The 23,925-nt window shown below is 43.1% G+C and overlaps 2 protein-coding genes across 11 annotated transcripts in view; one reads left to right on the top strand and one right to left on the bottom strand.

Moving 5' to 3' along the window:
- Positions 1 to 677: 677 nt before the first annotated feature.
- On the bottom strand, positions 678 to 9,894 carry STRADB (STE20 related adaptor beta). 4 transcript variants are annotated; one of them, XM_082055754.1, is made up of 13 exons: positions 9,758 to 9,894; positions 8,681 to 8,779; positions 7,533 to 7,589; positions 7,110 to 7,190; positions 6,627 to 6,726; positions 5,887 to 6,008; positions 5,446 to 5,554; positions 4,809 to 4,932; positions 4,094 to 4,265; positions 3,579 to 3,683; positions 3,169 to 3,398; positions 2,576 to 2,618; positions 678 to 2,123 (listed from the first exon to the last, which is right to left on the bottom strand). In XM_082055754.1, the coding sequence occupies exons 3-13, from the start codon at positions 7,572 to 7,574 to the stop codon at positions 1,971 to 1,973; spliced, it is 1,281 nt and encodes a 426-aa protein (XP_081911880.1). In that variant the 5' UTR covers positions 7,575 to 7,589; positions 8,681 to 8,779; positions 9,758 to 9,894; the 3' UTR covers positions 678 to 1,970. The 4 variants fall into 4 exon arrangements, with proteins under 4 accessions (XP_081911880.1, XP_081911883.1, XP_081911882.1 ...); XM_082055757.1 differs by having other exon boundaries at positions 678 to 2,061; XM_082055756.1 differs by having other exon boundaries at positions 5,446 to 5,524.
- TRAK2 (trafficking kinesin protein 2) overlaps positions 8,801 to 23,925 on the top strand; it is a 29,695-nt gene continuing 14,570 nt past the window's right edge. For 2 of the 7 annotated variants that reach the window (XM_082055747.1, XM_082055748.1), the window contains exons 1-6: positions 9,906 to 10,011; positions 16,667 to 16,999; positions 17,924 to 18,121; positions 22,303 to 22,353; positions 23,079 to 23,149; positions 23,782 to 23,898. In XM_082055747.1, coding sequence (XP_081911873.1) covers positions 16,963 to 16,999; positions 17,924 to 18,121; positions 22,303 to 22,353; positions 23,079 to 23,149; positions 23,782 to 23,898 — 474 coding nt within the window. In that variant the 5' untranslated portion in view covers positions 9,906 to 10,011; positions 16,667 to 16,962. Of the gene's footprint in view, positions 9,467 to 9,905; positions 10,012 to 14,982; positions 15,100 to 16,666; positions 17,000 to 17,923; positions 18,122 to 22,302; positions 22,354 to 23,078; positions 23,150 to 23,255; positions 23,686 to 23,781; positions 23,899 to 23,925 lie in introns of those variants that run through there. The other 5 variants (XM_082055746.1, XM_082055744.1, XM_082055745.1 and 2 more) reach the window with 5 other exon arrangements.

Here is a 23,925-nt window from a genome sequence, read left to right as displayed (position 1 = left end):
ACCCACTTTGTTGTTAGTATCCAAGTTCATTTTTATAGAGAGCACACAGGGTGCTGTCATTTCAAGAGAAGCTTGCAAATACTAGCAGTTAAGCTGCCTGAAACTTTCTGCAGGTTGTTGATTTGATTTGGTTTTTAATAGCATTAATGTTTATTCAGAGGTCTGTAATTAAAATATGGCCAACTTAATGTGTGTTCTCACTGATTTGACTTGGTTTTTACATGTATTGTTAGTCAAAAGTTACTTGTAGATGCTATATAATGCATTTAAATTGAAAACAGTCCCAATTTGTAGCGGTTAAGAATTAAGAATGAAAATAATGTCTTCTCTAAAAGAACATAATATTTTAATGATCACAGTAATTTTCTAGTTTAGACAACTATTATCTAATGACTGACATAAATATAAAACTTCTTTCCTGCAGTAACAAGAAGTTGTTAGTATAACTATGGTAAAAATGGAACTCTAGAACTACAGACAAACAGACACAGGGTAAGTTTATTGAAAGGTTTTTAATCTTAAGTGTCACGTATTCAGTTTTGAAATATAGAGCTCTCTTCACAGCATCATGAGTAGAATCAACTTTCTGTTAATACTTTAATGTGGTCATTTAGAATTTTACGTTTGTCTCAGGCTTGTGTTTTGCTCATTTGGTCTTCAAGTGTCTGTAGTGAAGCTGCTGGCAGAACAGGAGCAGTTGGTTACTAACTGGTTCAGAAGCCTCGAAGACTTAATGTGGAATGTTGATTATATTGAAAATTTAAAACGCAGCCATTCAACATCTATTTATACATTTTTTTTTTACTACAACCAGAACTTAAATCAGTAGAGTACTAGTGGCTTTGGGACACCACAACTTTTGCTAAAATGTGATGAGAATATGCAGCTGATTTTAAAAAGAAGCTGCTTTTCTTCAGCTTGAGTTGCCTGGTACAGTATGAGAGATGAATTGTAGGGAGAAGAAAGGCAGGTTTTCCTGTAACTTAGAACAGGTAAATTCACCAGGATCCCAGGGGTTGATTAGGTTCTTGTTACGGCTGAATCTGTCCATGAGAATTCAAGTGTGGCTTGTTTGCCAGCAGCAGTGCCAGTGAAGCTTAATGCACGTTGTCTGTTCTTCTAAGAAAACATTATTAAGTTCTGGTGGTGAACAGCAATACAGTATAAATAAAAATATGTACAGTAACTTTAGAATATGATTCTTCATAATTAACCCGTACCTGTTATAACTGGAGACTTACTTTGCATAGTAAGAGGTCCTCAGATTACTTGCTAAAATGATGCAACAATAAATGGAGATGCAAAAGCACCAATTTGTACTAGGAATGTAGACAAATGCAAGAGCATGTCTCACATTTTCAAGCAGCTTAACTTCTTTGGGAAACACGCAGTATTAAAACTGCATGAAGAATGATCCATAGCTGAGTTTTGGCAGGTATGTATGACAGCACGTCAAGTGAGAAGATGCCTTTTGGGATGTGTGAAAAGAGAAACATTCATTTGCATAAGCAACTAATTTGTGCAACTTCAAATTTAGACGTGGAAGTGGAGGATTTCTCCTTACTAAAATAATTTGGGTGATAATGAAAAGACAAATAGATGGTTTAAGTAAGGTCACAGACAAAACCCAAGCCTGAAATCGGAAAGGCACGTGGACTGCAGCAATGTGAGCTGAAAACAGAGCATAGAGTAAGATGACAGCAGGAACTCTCTTGCTAAGAAATATTGGGAGGGAAGGAACTAAGTATTCAGCCACTGTGTATATACAGTTTTCCTTGCGGTCAGAAAGTGAGGCACGCTGTGCTCCGTGATCCAGCTGAAGAAGTAGTTAATGAAATATGGCCACTGCGATGGCATTTTCAAGTATACCTTTGTCTAATTGTATTTTAACCATACAAACTAAAGCAGCAAATACAAATCACATTTTCCTTCTTTGAAGCACAGGAGAGGTATAATTGTTTGGTATTTATTTAGAATTCCCAGTCTGTATCAGCTTGCCTTGCAGCAATACGTCCAAGTTCAGTCCCAGCTGCTGTCGAGGGCAGTGCCAAGAACTCTGATCTGTTATTTTGAATAGGAGGTGGTAATAGAGACAGTAGTGAATTCTGTGTTTGTTCTTTTATCTAGAAAGAAGAAAAGTTAAAACAGAGCTGTGCATAAAAGTCTACATAACCCTGTATCTGCCTTCATTAAAAGCACATGAAATCAGAGAGTCTTCTTGGTTGTTACGATATTGAAAATAACAAGATGAGGGCTTTAGCTTTCCTCACTCCAGAGTAAGTTGAATTAGCTATGCAGTTCTTCTTCTTTAAATTAAGAATACTAACATTTATTCTTATTAAATAAACTGTCTTCAGTTCCATTATACCAATTTTATCAAAGGGGAAATAGATTAATCTTATACTTCCTATATGCTATCAATACCATATTGTTAAAAAAAAGTAGTCTGGAACAGATACGCTGTTACAAGATGGTTTTGGCTCAAGCTAACTTAATTATGTTGTAATCCAGCTCTAATTTTTTGAGGCTTGCTTAGGTTATGGCTGTATCATTTAACAAAATGTAGTAAACTCACCTGTTTGAAGAACGTATGCGAAAGCAAACTGCTTGCTGATGGCCTAGATCATAAAATGAACAATACAATTATGTTTTGGAAAGTAAAATACTGCTTTTGGAAAATGGGCCAAACTGACAAATCAATGTAAGCCCTGTGGTTTTTTCCTCCACGGGACAAACGTAAAGCATGAGGAAAGCAGCACAGAATTCCTACATTCTATGCCTCAATTTGTAGTGAAGACACTACTAACTTTTCTGTTAAACAAGGAATTTAATGCCTTATTCAGAAAAGACATAGTACTGAAAAGATATACTTTACATTTCTGTCTTTTCTTGGATTAAGTATACCTTTAAAAATTAATTTTACTTGTTACAAAGTACATTCGTATTACAAAAAATTCAGGGGTCAAATGACTTTAAAACTGTTGTTGCTCTGTCAGACAAGATAATTCCTAAATTACAAAACCAAAGGTAAGTTTAGTGTTTTGCATAGTCGTTCTGGTTGGAAATTCTGACTTTAACAGTATTCAACTAATTACTGTATCCTAAATTGTGGGCTACACTCGGTCTTAGATTGAAGTGATGGAAAATTAGTTTTCACCGGAAGGTTACCTTTTCTCAGGGTCTTGTTGCAAGCAAAGCTCTACCAAGTTGTGGAAAGCAGGTGAAAACGTTTTGGAAAAGGGAACCTGTAGTCTTTCACTGGTCATTGTGCGTGTCATGCTCTCCTCGATTCCAGAATCAACACCTGATCGGGAGTTCTTCATCCTGGATTCCCCACGGGGAAAGGTATTTATGTCCCACGGACAATACGTGAGACCTTTCAGCTTCTGCAGCAGCATCTAGTGGAAAGGAACAGCAGAATAAGAGTTCAACAGCTATCCCGACCTACTCAGGCCAAGGTGTGAACCTCCAGGAAAGGAAGGATTATTTGATCTGAAAAGCAGCAGTCGCCATTTCAGCTTTCTCTAAGTAAGACATAAAGCTCAGAGTGTTTTGAAGCAGAGAGTTCAGCATCATACCTGAGTGCGTGGCATATCTTGAAATGGCACGTGTCCATTGGCCAGTTCACATGCTGTAATCCCCACGCTGTAAATGTCAGACTTCATGTTATATCCAGACAAGTCCTGTGAAAGAAAACTTGACGGGATCACTGATGCCATAGGGCAGTGCTCACAGAAATACAAGTGTCTGTTTCAAGACAAGATTCTATTACCCTGTGATCTACATAGGACTGAGGCAATGAAACTGTGAAACCTCGGGCTTTATTCAGAAATCTGATGGTTGTACCAAAGAAAAGCTTTAGGATCTGCAGTAGTTTCCAGGAAGGTCATATAAAGAGACTTAGTACAGCACCACCTTACCAAGAGCTTTAAACCCAGTTTTCTTTAGGAAAATTAGAAATTTAGTACACCTGTGTCTTTTAAAAAGTCGCAGTTCAACAGCTTCCACTGCACTTGTACAGAAAGACTTAAGTTAGAAGTTAAGTACTTCCAGTAACTTTGAATAGGAAAAGTGAAGCGTAATTTACACTAACCTGTCTCAGTAGCTCAGGACTCAGCCAAGGAAGCACGGACGTACTAAACTGGGGGAAATCATATACCACCTTTGACTTTTGTCCATTGTTAACTAAGCTGTAGAGGTTGTTTAAGCCAGAGAGAGAAACCAGCCCATCCCCTGAAATCAGAATGTGGCTAGCTTTAATATTCCTGTAACATAAAGTGGTAAATTTTAGTTATAAGAATTACTCAAAGCACTACTAGAGTAGCAAGGCTTTCATACTTCATTAACTTATAGTGAGATGTTAGCGTGCAGTTCTGTTTAGCAGATTATTTTCATGGAAGTTCTTCACTTGGTATGAATTGGTTTTTTAATACAGCCCTAAGAGAGAGAAGAGATGATCAGCAAGAAAAAGCTGCCAGAAAGTAGAGAAGGGCCCCCCCTTCCCTGCAAAGGGTGTAAAGTAAGGAAGCCCTTTCTCATTCTCTTCTGCTTCAAAGAGACAAAGCCAGACAGATGTAGAATCCCTGTAACATCTGGCTTTAAATAATATAAGAATACTGTCCTTGTTAAGATTCTACAAACTTTGTTCTGCTGTATTATTGAAAAATAATTTATTCTGCACTGTATGAAGGTATATAGAAAAAGGGAGGAAACAAAACTTGAGCTGAAAATGAGTTTTGAAGTTAAACTATAAATGCTTAATAAACTAGATGCTGCAATCTGGTTCTTACCCCTCAGCATTCTCCTACCTGTGAATATAGCCGTTCTGGTGCATGTAATTTAATCCTCTGATTGCACCAAACAGAATGTTCCCTATCAAAGCTTCGCTCATTCCTTCAGGAAAGTATGTCTTCAGCAGCTGTCTAGCCGAACCTAGAAGTGAAAAACACCTAGCTAAGCCTAACAAGCCTTGCTAAATTACTTGTCTATGCTTGCTTCATTGCGTGTGTTCATCAAGAGCGGCATTCTCATCTTTATATTGACTGTGGTACATTAAGAACAGATACACGGACGCAACTGCTGCGTCCATCAGGTAAAGATGCCACTCAAGTCATGCTTCTGTTAGCTCAAAGTCTACGTCAAGCTTGTGTTCAATCCAGACAAGTTTTCTGTGGGCAAAATTCAAGGTTGTGTGAAGTCACGTACATCCCCCAATTACCATTCCCCACACGGCGGGTGTTAGGAGGACTATGTGCAATTTAATGCAGTTCAAATATCAGGCCTTCACTGGGGAAGAAGATCATGTACAGAAGATTTCTCTAAACAAATGGTTTGGGAAAGTTTCAAAAGACAGGAGATCCTTAAAGAAAAGCCTCTCATAGACCACACAGTCCTAAATGTGTCAGCCCTTTTTCCTACTCCAGAATTGCAGCTAACAGTTCTTACCATAGGCCATGAACGGGGAGATGACCCAAAGCCAACTACCAGCTGTGAACACTGTCCAAATCGTCATTATGTTGGGATGCTGGAAAAAGTGGGATAAAACCACCTCATTCTATGGAATTAAATGAAAGTGGATGTGTTAACCACAGGACAACAGCCTTACTAAGAGCATTAACTACATCAGTAACGGGTAGAAAGATCTGTTCCCTGTGTGCATTTATGCAAAGTTACAATTACAGAAGTATTTCGAAAACTCCTGTCAACTGTTTTCTTCAGAAAGCGACTCTCTAAGTTACAGCTGCCTTCTGTTTATTTTCTACTCCTTTGGAGGAAAAGCCTGACAGAAACGACCCAGTACAAACACAAAGGCTGTCTCTGTTTGGTAACCTCGTACGTATTCATCACTATCTACACCAGACTTGGGCAGAAAAGCTGTTGCTTTACCTGTAAGGCTTTCAAGTGCTCTTCAGAGCAATTTTCTAGGTCTGTGATCCTTACAGCGACTTGCGTGCCTGTCGGTGTATGCCGTGCAAGGTAGACTGAAGTTAAATTGTTGAACCTCCTTCCTGAAACCAGAAGTGGCCACCTTAACATTGGAAAATAGAACAGTCCACCACATCATTTCCTTCAGATTTCATTTTACAGTGCTGAAATTGCAACTGGTAGCAGCACGAACTCTTCTTTAAGAATGTCAAGAACTTAAGTAGTTGCAGCAAAATATATCCAGCAAATTAGTTAAAGCACAGCTCTGCTATTTTTAGAACTAAAGGTGTTAAAACATTTTTCGGTGTCTATTCCACATCTAAAGGCACAACGCTTCAGCAGGCGTGTGTGTGCACGGTAGTCAGCTTTAGGATGGTCAACTTGGGTAGCCAAGTGACAAGACACCATGTTATCGAATGTTGTATTTGCTGTCCACATAGCACAGATTTAGAAAACTGACATGCATGTGCAGAAACAACAAGACAAATTCAGGCAATTGTTGATTTGTCTGATATCATAAAATAAATGATTACTGAAATCTGAGCAATGCTTTGCACTTTTCTCAGCTAAGGAGACACAAGAATAGTTCTAGTCAGCTGATTATACATTGTACAAATGTAATATTTACTGCAGTTCACAAGAAGCTGCTGAGAGCATGCATCTGCAGGAACAAGAAATACTTTAAGGTACACTTTTGTTACCTATTTCCAGCTGGAGTTCATAGTGAGAGACATTAGAAGAGCAAAATAACATGTCATTCCTTCCTGTAGATGGGGGAATCCAGGATAGATCAGAATCAGCCTAACAGTGAGGAAAAACAGTTCTCAAAATGACTGTGTGATTTTTAAACTTTTACCTGTTTAAAATTAATGCAGAAATATCAATGATTAGAATGCTTAGATCAAGTACTCAAGCCAGAACATTCAAGCTGGTGCTTTTACCATCGCATTGAGACTTAGTTTTATGAGTTACTGTTTTTTTGTGCGTGTGTTTTGTATTTAAACTGGTACAAGATTAAGAGTAACACTCAGTTATCTATGGTCTCCTTCCAAAGTGGAAGTCCCAAAGTACTCTGGTTATTTTTGCTGTTAATATATTAAGCAGCACCCTCTAGTGAGATTGTTTCTAATATGTACCAGCTTTGTGTTTAATGTTGCCAGTCAGTGTGGCTGTTTTCTCCTTACCAGGCATTCCTGGATGCTGCTCTGAGACAGCTCCTCTGGGCTGATGGGTTCAACTGGGGTGCGCAGGATACAGGAACAGTCCTTGAGAACAGCAACAATGAATGTCAGTGGAGCAGCTGCTGTTTATTAAACGTCACGGTGGGAAAACTTCAGAAATAGCCCCTATAAGCAGGAGCTTAGAACGTTTTCTGCTACAGGTCATTCAAGCAAGAGGTTAAGGAACAGCACAGAGCACATGCATGGCAGAGCTGGAGAAAGGAGACACGAAACAGTCTCCTTCATGGAAACTTGTTACAACAGAGTCTAAACATCTCAGCGCTGTGGAAATCTCCTCCAGCAAGACATTTCGCCACAACTTTTTCACATTTTGATACGACTGGGTAACAAGGTACAACTGCCGAAGATTTTTAAAAACAAACTTACCAAACAAGACATGGAACCACTTTCGATCAGGGGAAAAGTCATATATACCCATTTATCCTAGAAAAATTAAAGTAGCAATATAAGGTTGTACAGAAACCTGTGATAAATATAAGTCTCTCTAACAGCAACTGTGAAGCATTCCTCTCAGTTAACACACACAAAACCCCCCAAAACTACAGCTCTGGGAAAACCTGCTTCTACTGAGCTTCTAAGCGGCATATGGATTTCAAACTCCATACCGAGGATACTCAATGTGCATTCCAAATCAAGTTTTCCTTTTTGATTCATGGGTTTAAAGACCTTTGGAACAAACAATTTAATTGCAAGTTAACTGCATAAGTGCAGGAGGTAAAAAGGAACAGATTCACTAATCCCTGGCAGTAGAAAAAGAAAAAATTGCCTGTTGTGTAAAGGAGCACAGCTGCGCTCGGATCTCAGATCTAGCTCACAAAAGAAAGTGAGCCAGAAGCGATTGCTCTTTACATCTCACCAGTGAGAGAATAAACACTATTGTAAGGGACCTGAGTTAAAAAAAATAGAAAAGTAAACCAACTTAGATAATTTTAATTTTACTTAGGCTACAGAATCAGTATTTAAACTCCCCCAGCTCAGCGCAGCCTCTCTGAAAGCCTTCCAGCAGACTGACCTCCTGTCTGATGCTTGGAAAGCTTAGGCAGTGAGGAGACAGATGACCAATACACACATCAAAGCTGCTGAAGCACAGAGCCGGACTAGCTAATTTGCTTTAACTACAATCAAATCTTGTTACCATGATGAACCCTACCTGGTGGCAGACAAAGTCAGCTACAAGAAGCAGCTCCACGTTAATATGTAATTATTGCTTGAAAGTTAACTTTAAAAAGGGGGAGTACTATTGGAAACCGATCATTTTGCTTATCAAGCTTGATTACATCCTGCATTTAAATGATATATGCTATTTAATCAAGGGAACACTCTTGAAAAGCTTAACAAGCTCCCAACCCCCCATCCACTGCCAAATATCCAAGGCACTCCCAATCCCTAATATTTTTACCCTGAAAAATCTGCCTAAAGAAGTACTGTAATTCCTTATTAAAGATGAATAATGGAGACAAAAGGAGATCCTTAGTAGGTGTTTGGCACCTTCAGAAGATCAGGGCTTGACTTACCCAGCTTCACTGAGGGAGTATGTGGCAGAGCAGGGAAAAAAATGCAGGTGCTTCAAGATTCTGGCCAGTGCTGTGATGGCTACAGCATCCTCCTCCGATCTGGAAAGGAGACACCGCGCTCCGTTACACAACATAATTTACCCCGTCGCTTGGAATATGAAACCACAAAAGCTAAACTGAAGAATAAAGTCCCAATAACTATGATACACTGAAGTCAAATTGTTGTAGGATTTGTTTGAAGGGGTAGACACGTCCACGATCCACATTTGTTCTAATGACCTTGCAAACGCAAGATTTTTATTTTTCACGTGTAGTTTAACATCGCTTTCATTTTCAATACCGTTTTGGATCGTGTCCATACATAAAGCTTTTCCCCGTTTCCACATTTTTCTTTCTGTATTACAGGGTTGGGTTTTTTTTTTTGTGCGGCGAATAGTGACAGCCCTGCACAGCTGAACTGACACCTTCGCCCAGCTTGGCCAAAGCTTCGGATACAGGGCAGGAAAAAACGCAGCCCGACGTGCCTGCAAGAGAAAGAAACGCAGCCCGACGAGCCGGGGGAGAAAGAAACACAGCCCGACGTGCCTGCAAGAGAAAGAAACGCAGCCCGACGAGCCGGGGGAGAAAGAAACAAACACAGCCCGACGAGCCGGGGGAGAAAGAAACAAACACAGCCCGACGAGCCGGGGGAGAAAGAAACAAACACAGCCCGACGAGCCGGGGGAGAAAGAAACAAACACAGCCCGACGAGCCGGGGGAGCGCGGGGCTGCGGAGCCCAAGCGCAGGTACCGCTGCCGCGCGTCGCTCCGGTTCTGCTGCCGCGGGGCTGTGATCCCCGAGGATCTCCGGTTAAACCTCCGGCCGTCCCTGAAGTAACGGAACGGGACGGAACCAGGCCCCGGAGCTCCCCGCTCGCTCCGTTAGACTCGTCCCCTGCCCGCCCCGGTAGCGGTTTAGGCCGGGTCGGCACTGCGCTCCCGCCAGCGCGGCGGCCCCGGTGCCGCTCCCCGAGCTCGGTGTGCGCCATTCCCCGGCCCTCCCGGCAGCCCCCGCAGGGCGGCAGCGCCCGCTCCTACCCGCCGGAGCTCGGGGTCAGAGGCCGGGAAGCCGCGCGGCAGAGCCGCCAGCCCCGGCAGAGCCGCAGCGGGTGGCGGGGCCCGGCGCATTGTGGGCCGGGGCGGCCCCTGCGCGCCGCGGGGCCCGCCGGGGGCTGTAGTTCCGAGGCGGGAGCCGGGCGGAAGCCACCAGGCGCTTCCTCGGGCGCCACTTGATTACATGCGGGGCCGTCGCCCGTCGGCCTTGGGCGGCGGGAGGAGGCAGCGCGGGGCGGGTAAGTGGTGCCGGGGAGCGGGGTTCGGGGCGGCTCTGTCCCCGCAGGGGAGGTTTAGCGAGCGCTTTAACCCCTCCAGGGCCGCGACCCTCGACCCGTGCCCCTCGGGCTGCGCTGGGGTGCGGGGGACGGCGGGCACGGGCTCCGGTGCCGTTCCCGTGTCAGCGTCCACAGCCCTTCTCCCGCTAGAGGGGTGTTAATGAAGCGCTGTGCGCCGGGTGTGCGTGTTTGGGGCAGTCACAGCCGGGCTGTGGCGGGAATGGTGCCCGTGACCTTCACCGTGCTCCGCTCAGTCACCGCAGCCTGGTGTGGCGGCTCTGGGAGGCAAAGCTTGGAGACATTTTACTTGTGCTCCCGAATCCCTGTGGGTTGGAGGGCGAGGGGTTCGTGGCTTCTGACAACTTCTCATCGCTGCATTCTGATTAAACTGTATCTGTCAGTCAATGGCTCCTGGGGTGGGTTAGAAGGGGGTGGTCAGTAGGTCAGAGAGGTTCTCCTGCCCCTCTGCTCTGCCCTGGGGAGACCACACCTGGAATCTTGTGTCCAGTTGTGGCCCCTCAGTTCCAGCAGGACAGGGAACTGCTGGAGAGAGTCCAGCGCAGCCACCAAGATGCTGAAGGGAGTGGAGCATCTCCCGTGTGAGGAAAGGCTGAGGGAGCTGGGGCTCTGGAGCTGGACAAGAGGAGACTGAGCGGGGACTCATTCCTGGGGATCAATATGGAAAGGGGGAGTGTCAGGAGGATGGAGCCAGGCTCTTCTCGGTGACAACCAGTGACAGGACAAGGGGCAATGGGTTCAAACTGGAACACAGGAGGTTCCATTAAATCTGAAAAGAAACTTGTTCCCGGTGAGGGTGGCAGAGCCTGGCCCAGGCTGCCCAGGGGGGTTGTGGAGTCTCCTTCTCTGCAGACATTCCAACCCGCCTGGACACCTTCCTGTGTAACCTCATCTGGGTGTTCCTGCTCCATGGGGGGATTGCACTGGATGAGCTTTCCAGGGCCCTTCCAGTCCCTGACATTCTGGGATCCTGTGATTCTGTGTTTTATTCTGTCAGCCGTCCTAGTGAAAAAGTGCGATGTGGAGTTGTGTCCTTGTGTTTTTATTTTTTAACACAGCCTTCCAACTGTAGGCTGTTGCATACATGCTTTTTTTTGGTTATGTTTCAGAGTTACTGTTGACTGATTCTGAGAGTGATGGAAATCAATATACTAGCAGATAACTTTTCACACAGCATTATGAGACACTGTAGTCAATTTTAGGTTTGATTTCAGATGCTTGTTGTCTTTCAAAAAATGTATTTCCGAGTGAAAAGAGGTAGACTTCTTTTTAATTACACTTCTAACACTGAAGCTAAATTGCTGGATGCACATTGTGCAGTACCAGAGCTGCCTTTCAGGCAGGATAAGCATGATTCATGGATTAGTTTTCCAAGAAAATGCAAAAATGGCATTTTCACAGAGATTGTTACAAAAGAAATGACAGATCCTTTTGTCTAGTTAGATTGCTAGTGATACTCTGGTGACTGAGTCATGTGGATCAGTCTGGTTTATTCTAATAAATGCGGAATTGTAACCATTAAAATGCTGAGCCCTGTCTGGGGTATATAGTAAAAAACTTAAACCAGTTCCTTGGGTGAATTCAGCTGTGCATCAACCAAAAGCATTAGTGATTTCAGTTGACGTAAATGTTATTTAAGTTAACTTCAAGTATACTTTATGGAGAGCAAGCTTCAATTTCAAAAGAAGCCTCTAACAACTTTTACAATTAAATATTAGCGCAGCACTTGCCTCAAGAACATATATCACAACCAACAGATACTGGATTCAGGGCAGTTCTTTTTTTCTCTGAAAAAAGAGATTTGTTCCCCCGTGACTGTAATGTTACTACATGTAAGTCTTATTTCTTGCAGGTTTTCTTCTTTCAGAAGGTTGGTTTTGTTTTGTTTTCTCACACCGTACTATTTATTGTTGCAGTTTTGCTTCTGATCGCTATTACACTTGTTACTAGGATTGTGCTGGCATGCAATTTTTTCCCTTTCATGAGAGAAGCACGAGCACTAAGTAGGTTTCTGTAGGGATAGTAATGGCTAAAAGTAGCAGATGTTTGGCACGCAGGGGTGTTAATTTAGACAGAAGTTCAGGTAGGTTTGTTTTTCACTGTACAGTCCTTTGTCCTTCGCCTCAACTGTATCGTGTTGAAGGATTTGGCCTCTGCCTCTGAGAACTAGTCCCAGGAATGTTTTGGCAGCAATTCAGCGTGCTCATGTTTGCTTTAAAAATAGAACTGTTTCATTAGCTTTGCAATGCAAAATATCTATATTGTTATTAGCTGGCTCAACACCATTCCACTTTTAGTAAGGAAAAAAGGACTCTGTTAATGAGTATATACAATTTTTCTTTAATTGCATATTTACATAGCAGTGAAACTCAGCATCCCAGAATAACTAACTCATTGACTGCCTTTTGGAAAATGCATGTTGCCGTCTCTCGGTCAAATCAGGATCTTCTTTGTTGTTGAAATTTCGTGTGTGTTGATTGTGGCCCGATATCTCGCATCCTGTCGTTGTACAGCGGAGCGTGAGCGGTTCAGTCTTTCCAAGGGCTTGTGAGGAGTCAACTGCTCTCAAGTCACAGCAGGAGTAACAGGATATTTATGGCTGAGTTTGGATTTTGCCAAAACAGATGCCAGTATTTTGGATATGTTATAACTTTTTATGCACAAATAAATAAACGCGTGCGTCTGTTCGTCTGTGCTTTCCGGTTGTCAAAGCAACTCATCGCACCTTTCTGATAATTCAGGTTTGAATTGGAGCTCTGTAGTGGTGGAATTCTGAACTCTGATGGCACAACAGTCTTTTTGCATTTATCTTTAATTGTTCAAAGCTGTAGTTACAAAAAGAAGACAATAATTTTTAATATTTTATAGCTATTTCAACTTTTCTAAGGCTTTACTCCGTATTGGTTTTGCAAGTTAATCTTGGCTGTGCTCTTCTGACTCATGCAAGGAAAAATTAATAATCTCCTATCATGTGCTCAGGAGAACTCTTTTTTGTCACTTTGCTAAAAATATCAAATCACACATTGAAATATCTGTTTTAATGGAATATGTGGTTCCTGTTCTTTTAGCTTTCCTTTTTTTAACCTATACACTATGATATCTTACAATTTAGCAGACAATTGATTTCTATTCCTCGTAATGTTTTTAACGTGTTTATCCAGCCCATCTTTGGGTTTTGGTGGTTGTGCTTTGTTTTTTGTACAGTTTTCATTAGGAGTTTGTCAGGTCGTTTTGTAGCATTGGTGAACGGTAGGACAGTGGACATGGTCTACCTCGATTTCAGTAAAGCATTTGACACAGTGTCCCACAGCATCCTCACAGCTGAACTGAGGGAGTGCGGTCTGGATGATCAGGTAGTGAGGTGGACTGGGAACTGGCTGAAGGGACAAGGCCAGAGAGTCGTGGTCAATGGGGCAGAATCCAGTTGAGGCCTGTATCCAGTGCAGTGCCTCAGGGGGCAGTGCTGGGGCCGGTATTATTCAATATATTCATCAGTGATTTGGATGAGGGAATAGAGTGACTGTCAGCAAGTTTGCTGGTGACACCAAGCTGGGAGGAGTGGCTGACATGGCAGAGGCTGTGCTGCCATCAGAGACCTGGACAGGCTGGAGAGTTGGGCGGGGAAAAATTTAATGAAATATGACCAGGGCAAGTGTAGGGTCTTGAATCTGGCAGGAACAGCCCCAGGTTCCAGTATAAGTTGGGGAATGACCTGTTAGAGAGCAGCGTAGGGGAAAGGGACCTGGGGGTCCTGTGGGGACAGCAGGATGACCATGAGCCAGCACTGGGCCCTTGTGGCCAGGAAGCCAGTGGTACCTGGGGTGGGTTAGAAGGGGGTGGTCAGTAGGTCAGAGAGGTTCTCCTGCCCCTCTGCTCTGCCCTGGGGAGACCACACCTGGAATCTTGTGTCCAGTTGTGGCCCCTCAGTTCCAGCAGGACAGGGAACTGCTGGAGAGAGTCCAGTGCAGCCACCAAGATGCTGAAGGGAGTGGAGCATCTCCCGTGTGAGGAAAGGCTGAGGGAGCTGGGGCTCTGGAGCTGGACAAGAGGAGACTGAGGGGGGACTCATTCCTGGGGATCAATATGGAAAGGGGGAGTGTCAGGAGGATGGAGCCAGGCTCTTCTCAGTGATAGCCAACGGTAGGACAGGGGGCAATGGGTACAAACTGGAACACAGGAGGTTCTGCTTAAATTTGAGAAGAAACTTCTTCTCAGTAAGGGTGACAGAACACTGGCCCAGGCTGCCCAGGGGGCTTGTGGAGTCTCCTTCTGTGCAGACATTCCAACCCGCCTGGACACCTTCCTGTGTAACCTCATCTGGGTGTTCCTGCTCCGGGAGGGGGATTGCACTGGATGAGCTTTCCAGGTCCCTTTCAGTCCCTGACATTCTGGGATTCTGTGATTTTGTGACGGTTCCTTGGGTCACAGGTGATAGCCCTCCGTGCTTTTTAGAATACTATATAGGCAGGTATGTATGTATGTAAGTGTTGTCTGATATTTCCATTCCTCATGAGCCCCTTGAGGGCACCACTCCTGCATATGGGCTGTTCTCCAGTATTTGAATTCTCCTTGTTTTTTCCGTGTTCAATTAACCTCTTTGTAAAGGACTCTAACACGAATGGGCAATCGGCATGTGAGGGAGCAGAGGGACAAAACCAATCAGAACTGCATCTGGATGGAGTGACCACAGTAAACTCCAGTTGAAATAATCTTTATAGATAAAGATTAAAAAGAACACCCGAGAAGGTTTTCTGACTTCTGTTTTGGACTTGTCTTTCTGCATGATTTAACAATTTTAATTTCAAGACTATATCCTTATAGCATGGTCATGTACTATATTTTAAAGCCGTGTTGTAAGTGTTATGGGTTTTATCCAAATTATTTAATTATAGTTGTATCTTGCAGGAAGACTCTGCCCTTAAGAGTCAGTTCCACACTGCAGAGTGGTTTGCGTGGGGCATCAGCGGCTTGAATTGCCGGAGCAGCCGCCCCGTGGCACACGAAACGAAAGCCGCAGGAAGCGCTGCAGATGTGAGCATTAACTTTTATGGTGTTTGCTTATTGAGCAGACTTCAAGGTTTTACAAATGAGCTTGCCCTTTCAATTCAATAGCTTGATGTTGGCCCGATGCTCTAGAAAACTTTAAGCCAATTTTTTTCCCCCTCTTTGGCTGAACTGAGATTGACCTGCAAAAAAAAGAAAGAGTGTTTCTGCTCTGGATGACTTAGAAGAGAGATTAAATCCAATTTTGAGAGGAAGTTGTGTTTATTTTTACCTTATCAAAACTCAAAGGAAACAGATGCAATCGGAGTTGTGAAGGAACTCTCCTATGCTGCTGAATTTTGTCTTGCGCTGCGGCGACTCTTTTTATTACAAGATAAAATCATCTGGGCTCTGTGGATCTACAGGAGTCGTCTTACATGTCATCTGCCGCTGTATTGAGTTTAGATTTTTACGTGTGTACTTAAGGCTTCTCAACAATCCATTTAAAAAAAACAGTCTCTTGAAAAACTCACAAACTAGTGTTAGAAGCAGCTGTACATTCAGATAGCAACTGTTTCTGAAATCTCAATCTTACTGCTTTTAATAAGTGCCTAACCTGGATAATAATTAAATCTGATAAATAAAGTACATGTATAAAGACATGAATGACAAAGCAAGAAGATATTGCTCTCAAGTGTGAGCCGGCCTCAATGGACAATGTTCTTCCTTGCTCTCCTGCCGCAGTCTCCTGTTTAGTCCTTGTCAAACCAGAGGTTGCTAGAGACAGCGAGAGAAACCTCTGCTTGTTGTGCTTGGTGATGGGAGATCTCAGGGAGATCTGAGCAAATTTGGAATGAATGTAAGATTTCAAGAGAATTTTGTGTTTACCGAATGGAGGAAGGAAAATGAGACTTGTTTCCTTTCATTTTCTGTTTTTCTGTCATCTAACACTTGTATTTCACATGGAAGATGGTTGATCAGTCTTGGCAAGGGAACAGCAGAATTTTTACTTTCTTAAACTGTTCTGACAGGTTATCGTATGGTAGTTTCACTTCTGATTTAAATGAGTCCCTGCTGAGGAAGAAACACAAATTTTGTCATGATCCACAACGTAAATTTCTGATAGATCCGGTTGTTATTTAACAGAATTCTTAAGAAAAAGAGATTAAAGCAAACAGTCCTATAAAACTTTCCTTTTAAACAATCAAAATACTAAGAAATCCTGCTTGCAGAATGCTTTAAATAAATGTAGTAGCCTGAAGAAAATTTCAGTTTAGTTGGAGCTTCTGGCCTTTAGGATAAAAGGGAAGTGGCTCATTTTGGTGAATGAATCGTCACACTAAATACTACATGGAGAGGAGGGATGGTAAAGACAAATATGTATTCAACAGAGTCGATGCCGAAGGCGAGATGTGAAAATAGATGCTTTTAATGCTACAGTTTACATGTAATGTGTAAACTCGGGATTAAAGTGTTTGTTTCCTTTTTTTTTTTAGTTAAATTATAGCATGGGGAGGAAGTTCAGGCTGAAAGAGGCGAAGACACATGGATTTACTGTCTTGTTTGAAAGGGTGACATGTGTTAACCTTTGGCATTCTCTTTGTGTTATTTGCAGGTGATGGCTGAACTGAGAAGCTGCTGAAGCTTACATGAAACATCCCATAGGTGTTTTACTGCTCAGCAATAGCCCAGATGAAATGAGTATGTCCTGAGATGGCAACAGACCCGGAGGATGAAGGAGGCTGCAGCAGGGAGTTACCGGCAGGTTTGTTAGCGCCTCAGTGGCCCGATGGTTCTCACGTTCTCTGTCTCTAAACAAACCCCATCTTTGGACCCCGGCGCCGAAGGGCCGGTGCACAGCCTGACCGCACAATGCTGTTTGCACAGAAGTGAACTGGGAAGAAAGGACTCATGAGTTTTGATCGCAGGGACCTGGAGAGCCTCTCTGGTAGGTTGAAGAATGAACTGTCACAAATCCTGAATGTATCTAACGTGTTATAGAACACCCGCCTGAAGACAGCCCTGCGGTTCACGTTCTTTGTATTACTTATCTGCTCTTGCAGATGAACAAAAGCGGGGAGCCCTTTTAACTACCTGGGAAAATCAGCTTCCATTGTAAAATGTTGTTTGCAAAATTCTCAGCATCAGTAATCAACATCAGCATTTTTTCCGTTGAACGATGTTGAAGATATTCTTCAACTTTAGTGGAGATGTTGGAAAGATAATCATCATATACCTTTAATATGCAGTATTTTAGCAACTTAGAATTAATGTTTCTTTTTTTTTTTTTTTTCAATAATTGTGGAGAGATTAAGGATTTCAAGTACCGTGTTTCTCAGAGCGTGATTCTATATGGATGATAATTTGTTCCCAGATTTTAAGGCGGTATTCGGTTGATATTTGTAGTTACTTTAAAATATTTACATCTATGTTCTTTACCAAACAAAAGGTTAAACAGAAAAACAACAAAAATGTGAATTTCCTTCAGAAAAGGGAAGTGTAACTATGCTAAAGCCAGTGAAACGTTACAGAATCAATAGCTGGTAACAGGTAGGTCTGTGTTTTAGTTCAATAAATCAGGAAAGGCAAAAACTGAAGCCCACGACATCCATCATATTCAGGAAGAATCATGGCTAGACCAGCTTTCCGGGAAGCTGTGCAATCAGCTGGGGTGAGGAACTTACAAATACTGCCATGGAAATCAAGTATCGGTTCATTACATATTCTGGTCATTTTTCTAGTACAGAACAATTATTTTCAAATCTACTGAAGGTTTACAAAGTATTTCATAGTGCATAGAATGTACGGTACTGGAGCAATATATGTCCTATTTAATAATAATGTGCCATTTCTGGCGTTTCTCCCATTTCAGATGCGTGCTCCAGTGAGGAACTTCCCGAGGTGGAGCTGGTGAGCATGCTGGAAGAACAGCTGCCAGATTACAAGTTACGGGTGGACTCTCTATATCTGTACGAAAACCGAGACTGGATTCCGTCCCCTGCCTCCTGCCGCGGCCGTCTCCCCGAAACCGCCTCTCCAGGTCGCGATGAGGAGCCCTTCCGTTACATGAGTCAGTATTTCTGGGCCTAGGATTTTCAATTTTTTTTTCCATTTATTGAAAACTGTAAATATAAAATTAATATTATGAATATTATAGAGTGTTCAAATCTGGAGTACTTTGGACGGTTGGAAGAAAAAGCTGAATCCAGGGGAAGCACTTACATGATGGCAGGGTGGTGGACGTGATCTACCTTGTCTTGAGTGAGGCATTTGACACAGTCTCCACAGCATCCTCAGAGCTAAACTGGGGGAGTGGGTCTGGATGATCAGGTAGTGAGGTGACTGTGAACTGGCTGAAGGGAAGAAGCCAGAGAGTCGTGGTCAATGGGGCAGAGTCCAGTTGAGGCCTGTATCCAGTGCAGTGCCTCAGGGGGCAGTGCTGGGGCCTGTATTATTCAATATATTCATCAATGATTTGGATGAGGGAATAGAGTGACTGTCAGCAAGTTTGCTGATGACACCAAGCTGGGAGGAGTGGCTGACATGGCAGAGGCTGTGCTGCCATCAGAGACCTGGACAGGCTGGAGAGTTGGGCGGGGAAAAATTTAATGCAATATAACAAGGGCAAGTGTAGAGTCTGTCATCTGGGCAGGAACAACCCCAGGTTCCAGTATAAGTTGGGGAATGACCTGTTAGAGAGCAGCGTAGGGGAAAGGGACCTGGGGGTCCTGGGGACAGCAGGATGACCATGAGCCAGCACTGGGCCCTTGTGGCCAGGAAGCCAATGTTACCTGGGGTGGGTTAGAAGGGGGTGGTCAGTAGGTCAGAGAGGTTCTCCTGCCCCTCTGCTCTGCCCTGGGGAGACCACACCTGGAATCTTGTGTCCAGTTGTGGCCCCTCAGTTCCAGCAGGACAGGGAACTGCTGGAGAGAGTCCAGCGCAGCCACCAAGATGCTGCAGGGAGTGGAGCATCTCCCGTGTGAGGAAAGGCTGAGGGAGCTGGGGCTCTGGAGCTGGACAAGAGGAGACTGAGGGGGGACTTATTCCTGGGGATCAATATGGAAAGGGGGAGTGTCAGGAGGATGGAGCCAGGCTCTTCTGGGTGACAACCAGTGACAGGACAAGGGGCAATGGGTACAAACTGGAACACAGGAGGCTCCACTTAAATATGAGAAGAAACTTCTTCCTGGTGAGGGTGGCAGAGCCTGGCCCAGGCTGCCCAGGAGGGTTGTGGAGTCTCCTTCTCTGCAGACATTCCAACCCGCCTGGACACCTTCCTGTGTAACCTTATCTGGGTGTTCCTGCTCCATGGGGGGATTGCACTGGATGAGCTTTCCAGGTCCCTTCCAACCCCTGACACTCTGCGATTCTGTGGTTATAGTTCAGCACTGCAATTCTGAGGGCTGACCTTGTGCGTTTTGTGGCCGCCTTGTTGTTAGATTGCACATAGAAAAGAGAGTGGGAACATATGATAGTGAAAAAGAGGCGGAAACCTAGAATTGTGCTAAATGAGCTGTAACACAAGAGGCGTAGGCAGCAGCTCTGTTTTCAGGAACGTTGATGATGCTGTGGTGCTCTTGATGGTGTTTGCCCTGATGTTTTGAGGCAGTGTTGCTTTTGAAATGCCATTAACGGTTTCTTCTGGAGATAGAAACGGTGTGAAAGCTGGATCGGGCAGTGTTGGTCATACCTTCCAGTTTGGAAAATACCAAGTAACTTATCCTTAAACCGAACAGAGCATAAGGAAGAAAATAGACAGCTTCGAATCACATGAAGAAACCCTCACTGTTAAAAATCAAATGAGTAGAAGGCTGTCAAGAGAACTGAACACTTACTTGCCTGTAGTTTCAAGTGTTTTCATGAGAAAAGAGGGGAATGCATCATAATTACTTGAGAGAAATTGGGAAGTCTTGTTTCCTCTGTATATTGGAACAAACCGCTTGGGAGAATGAACTTGGTATTTGTATCCAGCCTTGGTGTCCATGTACAGTCTATAGTGATCACCTCTGCCTTGTACGTGCAGCCTCTGAAAGGGGTTTATTGTTGTTGTTTGTGCTTTAAGCTTCCACCCAGGGTGTATGTACAGCAAATGAGTAAGTACAAGTAAAATATTACCTCGGCAGTACTCGACAATTCAAACTAATCTTGTTATCAGTGAAACTTGCAGGCTTGGAATTGCTTTTAACTGTGGAAAGTATTTGGAAAGCCACTTAATGTTTATTGCTCAGTCTGTTTCTGATAATAATATTGCAGGCATAAATGATTGTTTTAGCTGAGTGAGCACTTCTGTCATTCCCTGGAAGCAGTTGTGTAGTCGATGGGGTGTGTACTTGCCTTGAAGTTGTAATTATGAATAAAGGGAGCTCTGCCGAAGCTCCCCAGCCCCTGCAGGTCCACCAAGGGAAGGACCCTCCGTGAAAAATGAGCCTAACAATGATTGACATCAAGTTAAACTATAACTGATAAGCATAGAATTAGTTTTGTATGTTGTGATTTAAGAACACTCTTGTAGCTGCTGAGTCATATAAACTCAGGTTAAATACGGTTGATGCTTCTCCTAGAAATTGTCCAAAGAGATTGGAAGTATTAATAGTAGTCATCATATTTGCTTTTTTGAGCCTCATAACTTATAGGGAGAGGCTGGGAAGGCCCCAGACAAATACAGATCTAAATCAAGATCTAGTTATAATCATTGCTGAATAGCCTGTTAGCCTATTCTGACAGGAATTTGGGATAAATATGACAATCATATTCTTAAAGTGTAACGTGAATTTTTAAGTGTCTGTCTCCCCCTGCCTATATATAGGATGTTTCAAAAACACGGACCCAGTTTCAAAGCAGCACGGATTCAAATTGGGTCTGTCTTTCTGAAACACCCTGTGTGTATGGAAACATTTTTATAACCTTTTCCTATGGAGAGTGCTAAGCTCATGATTTGAATCCATTTGTAGCTGACGTCCAAGGTAAAAATAAACAACACAACAGTCATTGCACTCGAGCTCCTCCTCTTTTTATGGATCCTGCTGCCTACGAGAGGGTTTATCGCATGACACGCTGAGTTCCCAACTTCAGTGTTTTCAGTGAGGCGCAAGAATATTTGTTTTCTGCTTCAACTGGGGTAGCATAGAGGCCCTGAATTACGAAACGACTGTTGTTAGAATGGCACGCGTGTGTGCGTGTGAATAAAGGCACATGGCACAACACAACAAGGATATGAACCAAAACGAAGAGTTGCTTGAAGCTTTCGCTCGGCAAGGTGAGGAGAGGTTGCGCATGTGCGTGTTCATGTTCATATGAAAGAATTATACTATGGATCATTTTGATCCTGTGCTGTGACAAAATAACAAAAGTTGTCTAGAACGAAGTTTCAAACCTGTTAGTTCTGTGATTTTGTTTATCAGAGTAAATCTATTTGGTTTTGATTTTAGGAAAAAATAAGTTAGCTCGATTTATTTTTCTGTTCAGCTCTCAGAGAAACAGCTCAGCAAACCTTTCTCTTCTATATTGTTCTTTCTGTTCTCCTGTCTTTCAAGGCTGCAAGAAAGTTTCTTTCTATACTAAAAGGTGATTTTGTTCTTAGCATAGCCTTAGTGTTGTGTTTCAAAAGGTTAATTATGGAGAGTACATATGTAAAGGACATACATAGCTTGTATAACATAGGTAAGTGAAGTTAGTGTGCATCGGCCTGGCCCTTCACTGTCTCATAACCCAGCGTGCAGCCCTCAACAAGAACAAACAAATTGAAAAACTGAGAGCCAAAAGGACTCTGTGTTCAGAGTCTGACTCAGATTTACACACAGTAGAGGAGTCAAGGAAATCTTCAGACATAGATTTAGACCAAATCCGTATTAATCTCATTTTGCCATGCAGTGATAATGGAATTACTTTTGAAACAGGTTAACTTGGACCTTCAGTTGAAGCAGAAACTCCAGTACTTGTTAAATTTATATTGCTGCCTTCTTTACTTTTGTGATCCTGATTCCATAAAGCAAAAATGGCAAGTTTCTGTTGAACTTGGCCAAGCACAAACATCCCTCACCTGCAAGTGAGATGTATAATTCTGCTCCTGAAGGGAATCATGTTTAAATGATTCTTTAAAAGTTCTATGGAAGTTTCAGTAGTGTAAAAAGTATGTGGACATATTTTTGGTGGCGGTGGGTGCAAGCAAATCACCTGATTCCCTACATTTTAATTCTTTCTCCTCTTTGTTCTTTCCTCACCCTCCGCATCTTTCATTTTCCGTCACATTAGCTCTTATTGAACTGCCTTCCTCCTCGGCTGGATCTCACAAATTTGCTCAAGGTAATTAAGATTTCTTCTTTACTAGCATCTTCTATTTCTCAGGCCAGGAACTAGAGCAGAGCAGTGCTTTGTGTTTTAGCACTGCTTTGTTCAGGGTTGTTGCAAATTCTTCATGCTTTGTTCACTCTTGACTCAGCCCTGGTTTTCAAATCCTACTTGTTGTCTTTTTTCTTTTTTAAGTGGTTTTACAAACGTTTCAAAGTTGCTCAATCAGTAAGAAAGGATTTACTGCTACATCTAAATTGCAGACACACGTCATTGCATTTCTTTTAAACTGTTTCTAAGATGATCAAACACTTAAACACATTTTCTTGATTAGTCTCTAGGGTCTCCATGCTTGCTGTGCAATGGGAGTTTTCTTCCAAGGGTAAAGTCTGTAGGTGTGTTCAGCTATATTTGGATATGCTCTCATATACTTTTCCTGCTCTCCCCGGCAGGCTGGATGATTTAATAGCTTAGCTGTACCCAAGAAATCGGTAGTAAGAGATTTCTCACCTTTTTTGAATTTTGAAAGATGGGTGAGCACCTCAAGTTTTAGCTAATATTGCTGAAGGCTGTGAGTGATCAATACCTCCTTGTATCTGTCTCCCACGTGAGTTTCGTCTTTCTGAAGTTAAGATGTTTTCGTAGCCTCCCCTAGTTTCATCAGCTGAGTGCTGCATTTGTGTGGGAGCCACATCCTCTGGTACTCGAGCACTTCAGTAAGTATGGTTTTCTCTTTTCAGTTCTCGGAACAGATAACGCAGAGCAGAAAACCTACAGTGACGCCGACATGGTCAAACACCTGTTAGCTGAGGTACGCTCGTCTCTGGGAGGGTACGGTAGTATGTTTGAGGACATGTATTTGAGGACGGGTTTTATTCAGCCGCTGGAAGTTTGACTGGGGTTATTTCAGGGGCTGCTCACCAAGCACATGGGGAACAAGAAGCTGTCCGTTGGGTTGCGCCATCTCAGCAACAGCACTTAGCAAAACTGTGGGCAGCCGTGGAGTCAGTGAGGTGCAAGAAAGAGCCAGCTTTTTTCAGCTTTGCCGGAGCTCCTTTGCTGCTGCCCTCTCAGCACTGTGCAAGTTAAGCAGTCTGTTCTGGGGTCAATCGAAAGGCCACAGGCCTAAGGATGTGGCTCCTTTGTAGGATTCAACAGAGCCCGTAGAACCTCTCCAGAACTCAGCACAGAAGCTGAGACTATGGCCAGTACTGCAAATGACTGTGGAAGAGAATGTGCTGTGTCAAGAAACAGAGTTTTGGATGTGTTCTGGACCCAAATGATTTAGCTTTCATCGTTGTTCTAACACTGTCGATCCATTGGAGACTGAAGGGAGATCTCAGAACGGTGATGTGTTAAACAACAGCTAGGAACATCTAAAACTACTCTGAATTTGAACCTTATTTGATCTAAAGTAGACACTTGTTCTTCTTTTGTGAGCAGAAAGATCGGGACCTGGAGCTGGCAGCTCGAATTGGACAAGCCCTCCTTAAGAGAAACCATCTGTTGACAGAACAGAACGAAGCACTGGAAGAACAGTTAGGACAGACTTTAGATCGAGTGAGTGATTGCATTTTTGCTTTTTTT

Source organism: Streptopelia decaocto, assembly GCF_964273445.1.
Source record: "Streptopelia decaocto genome assembly, chromosome: 6".
Taxonomy (NCBI): domain Eukaryota; kingdom Metazoa; phylum Chordata; class Aves; order Columbiformes; family Columbidae; genus Streptopelia; species Streptopelia decaocto.
The sequence above is the reverse complement of the archived record's forward strand: the minus strand, read 5'-3'. Positions and strand labels throughout refer to the sequence as shown.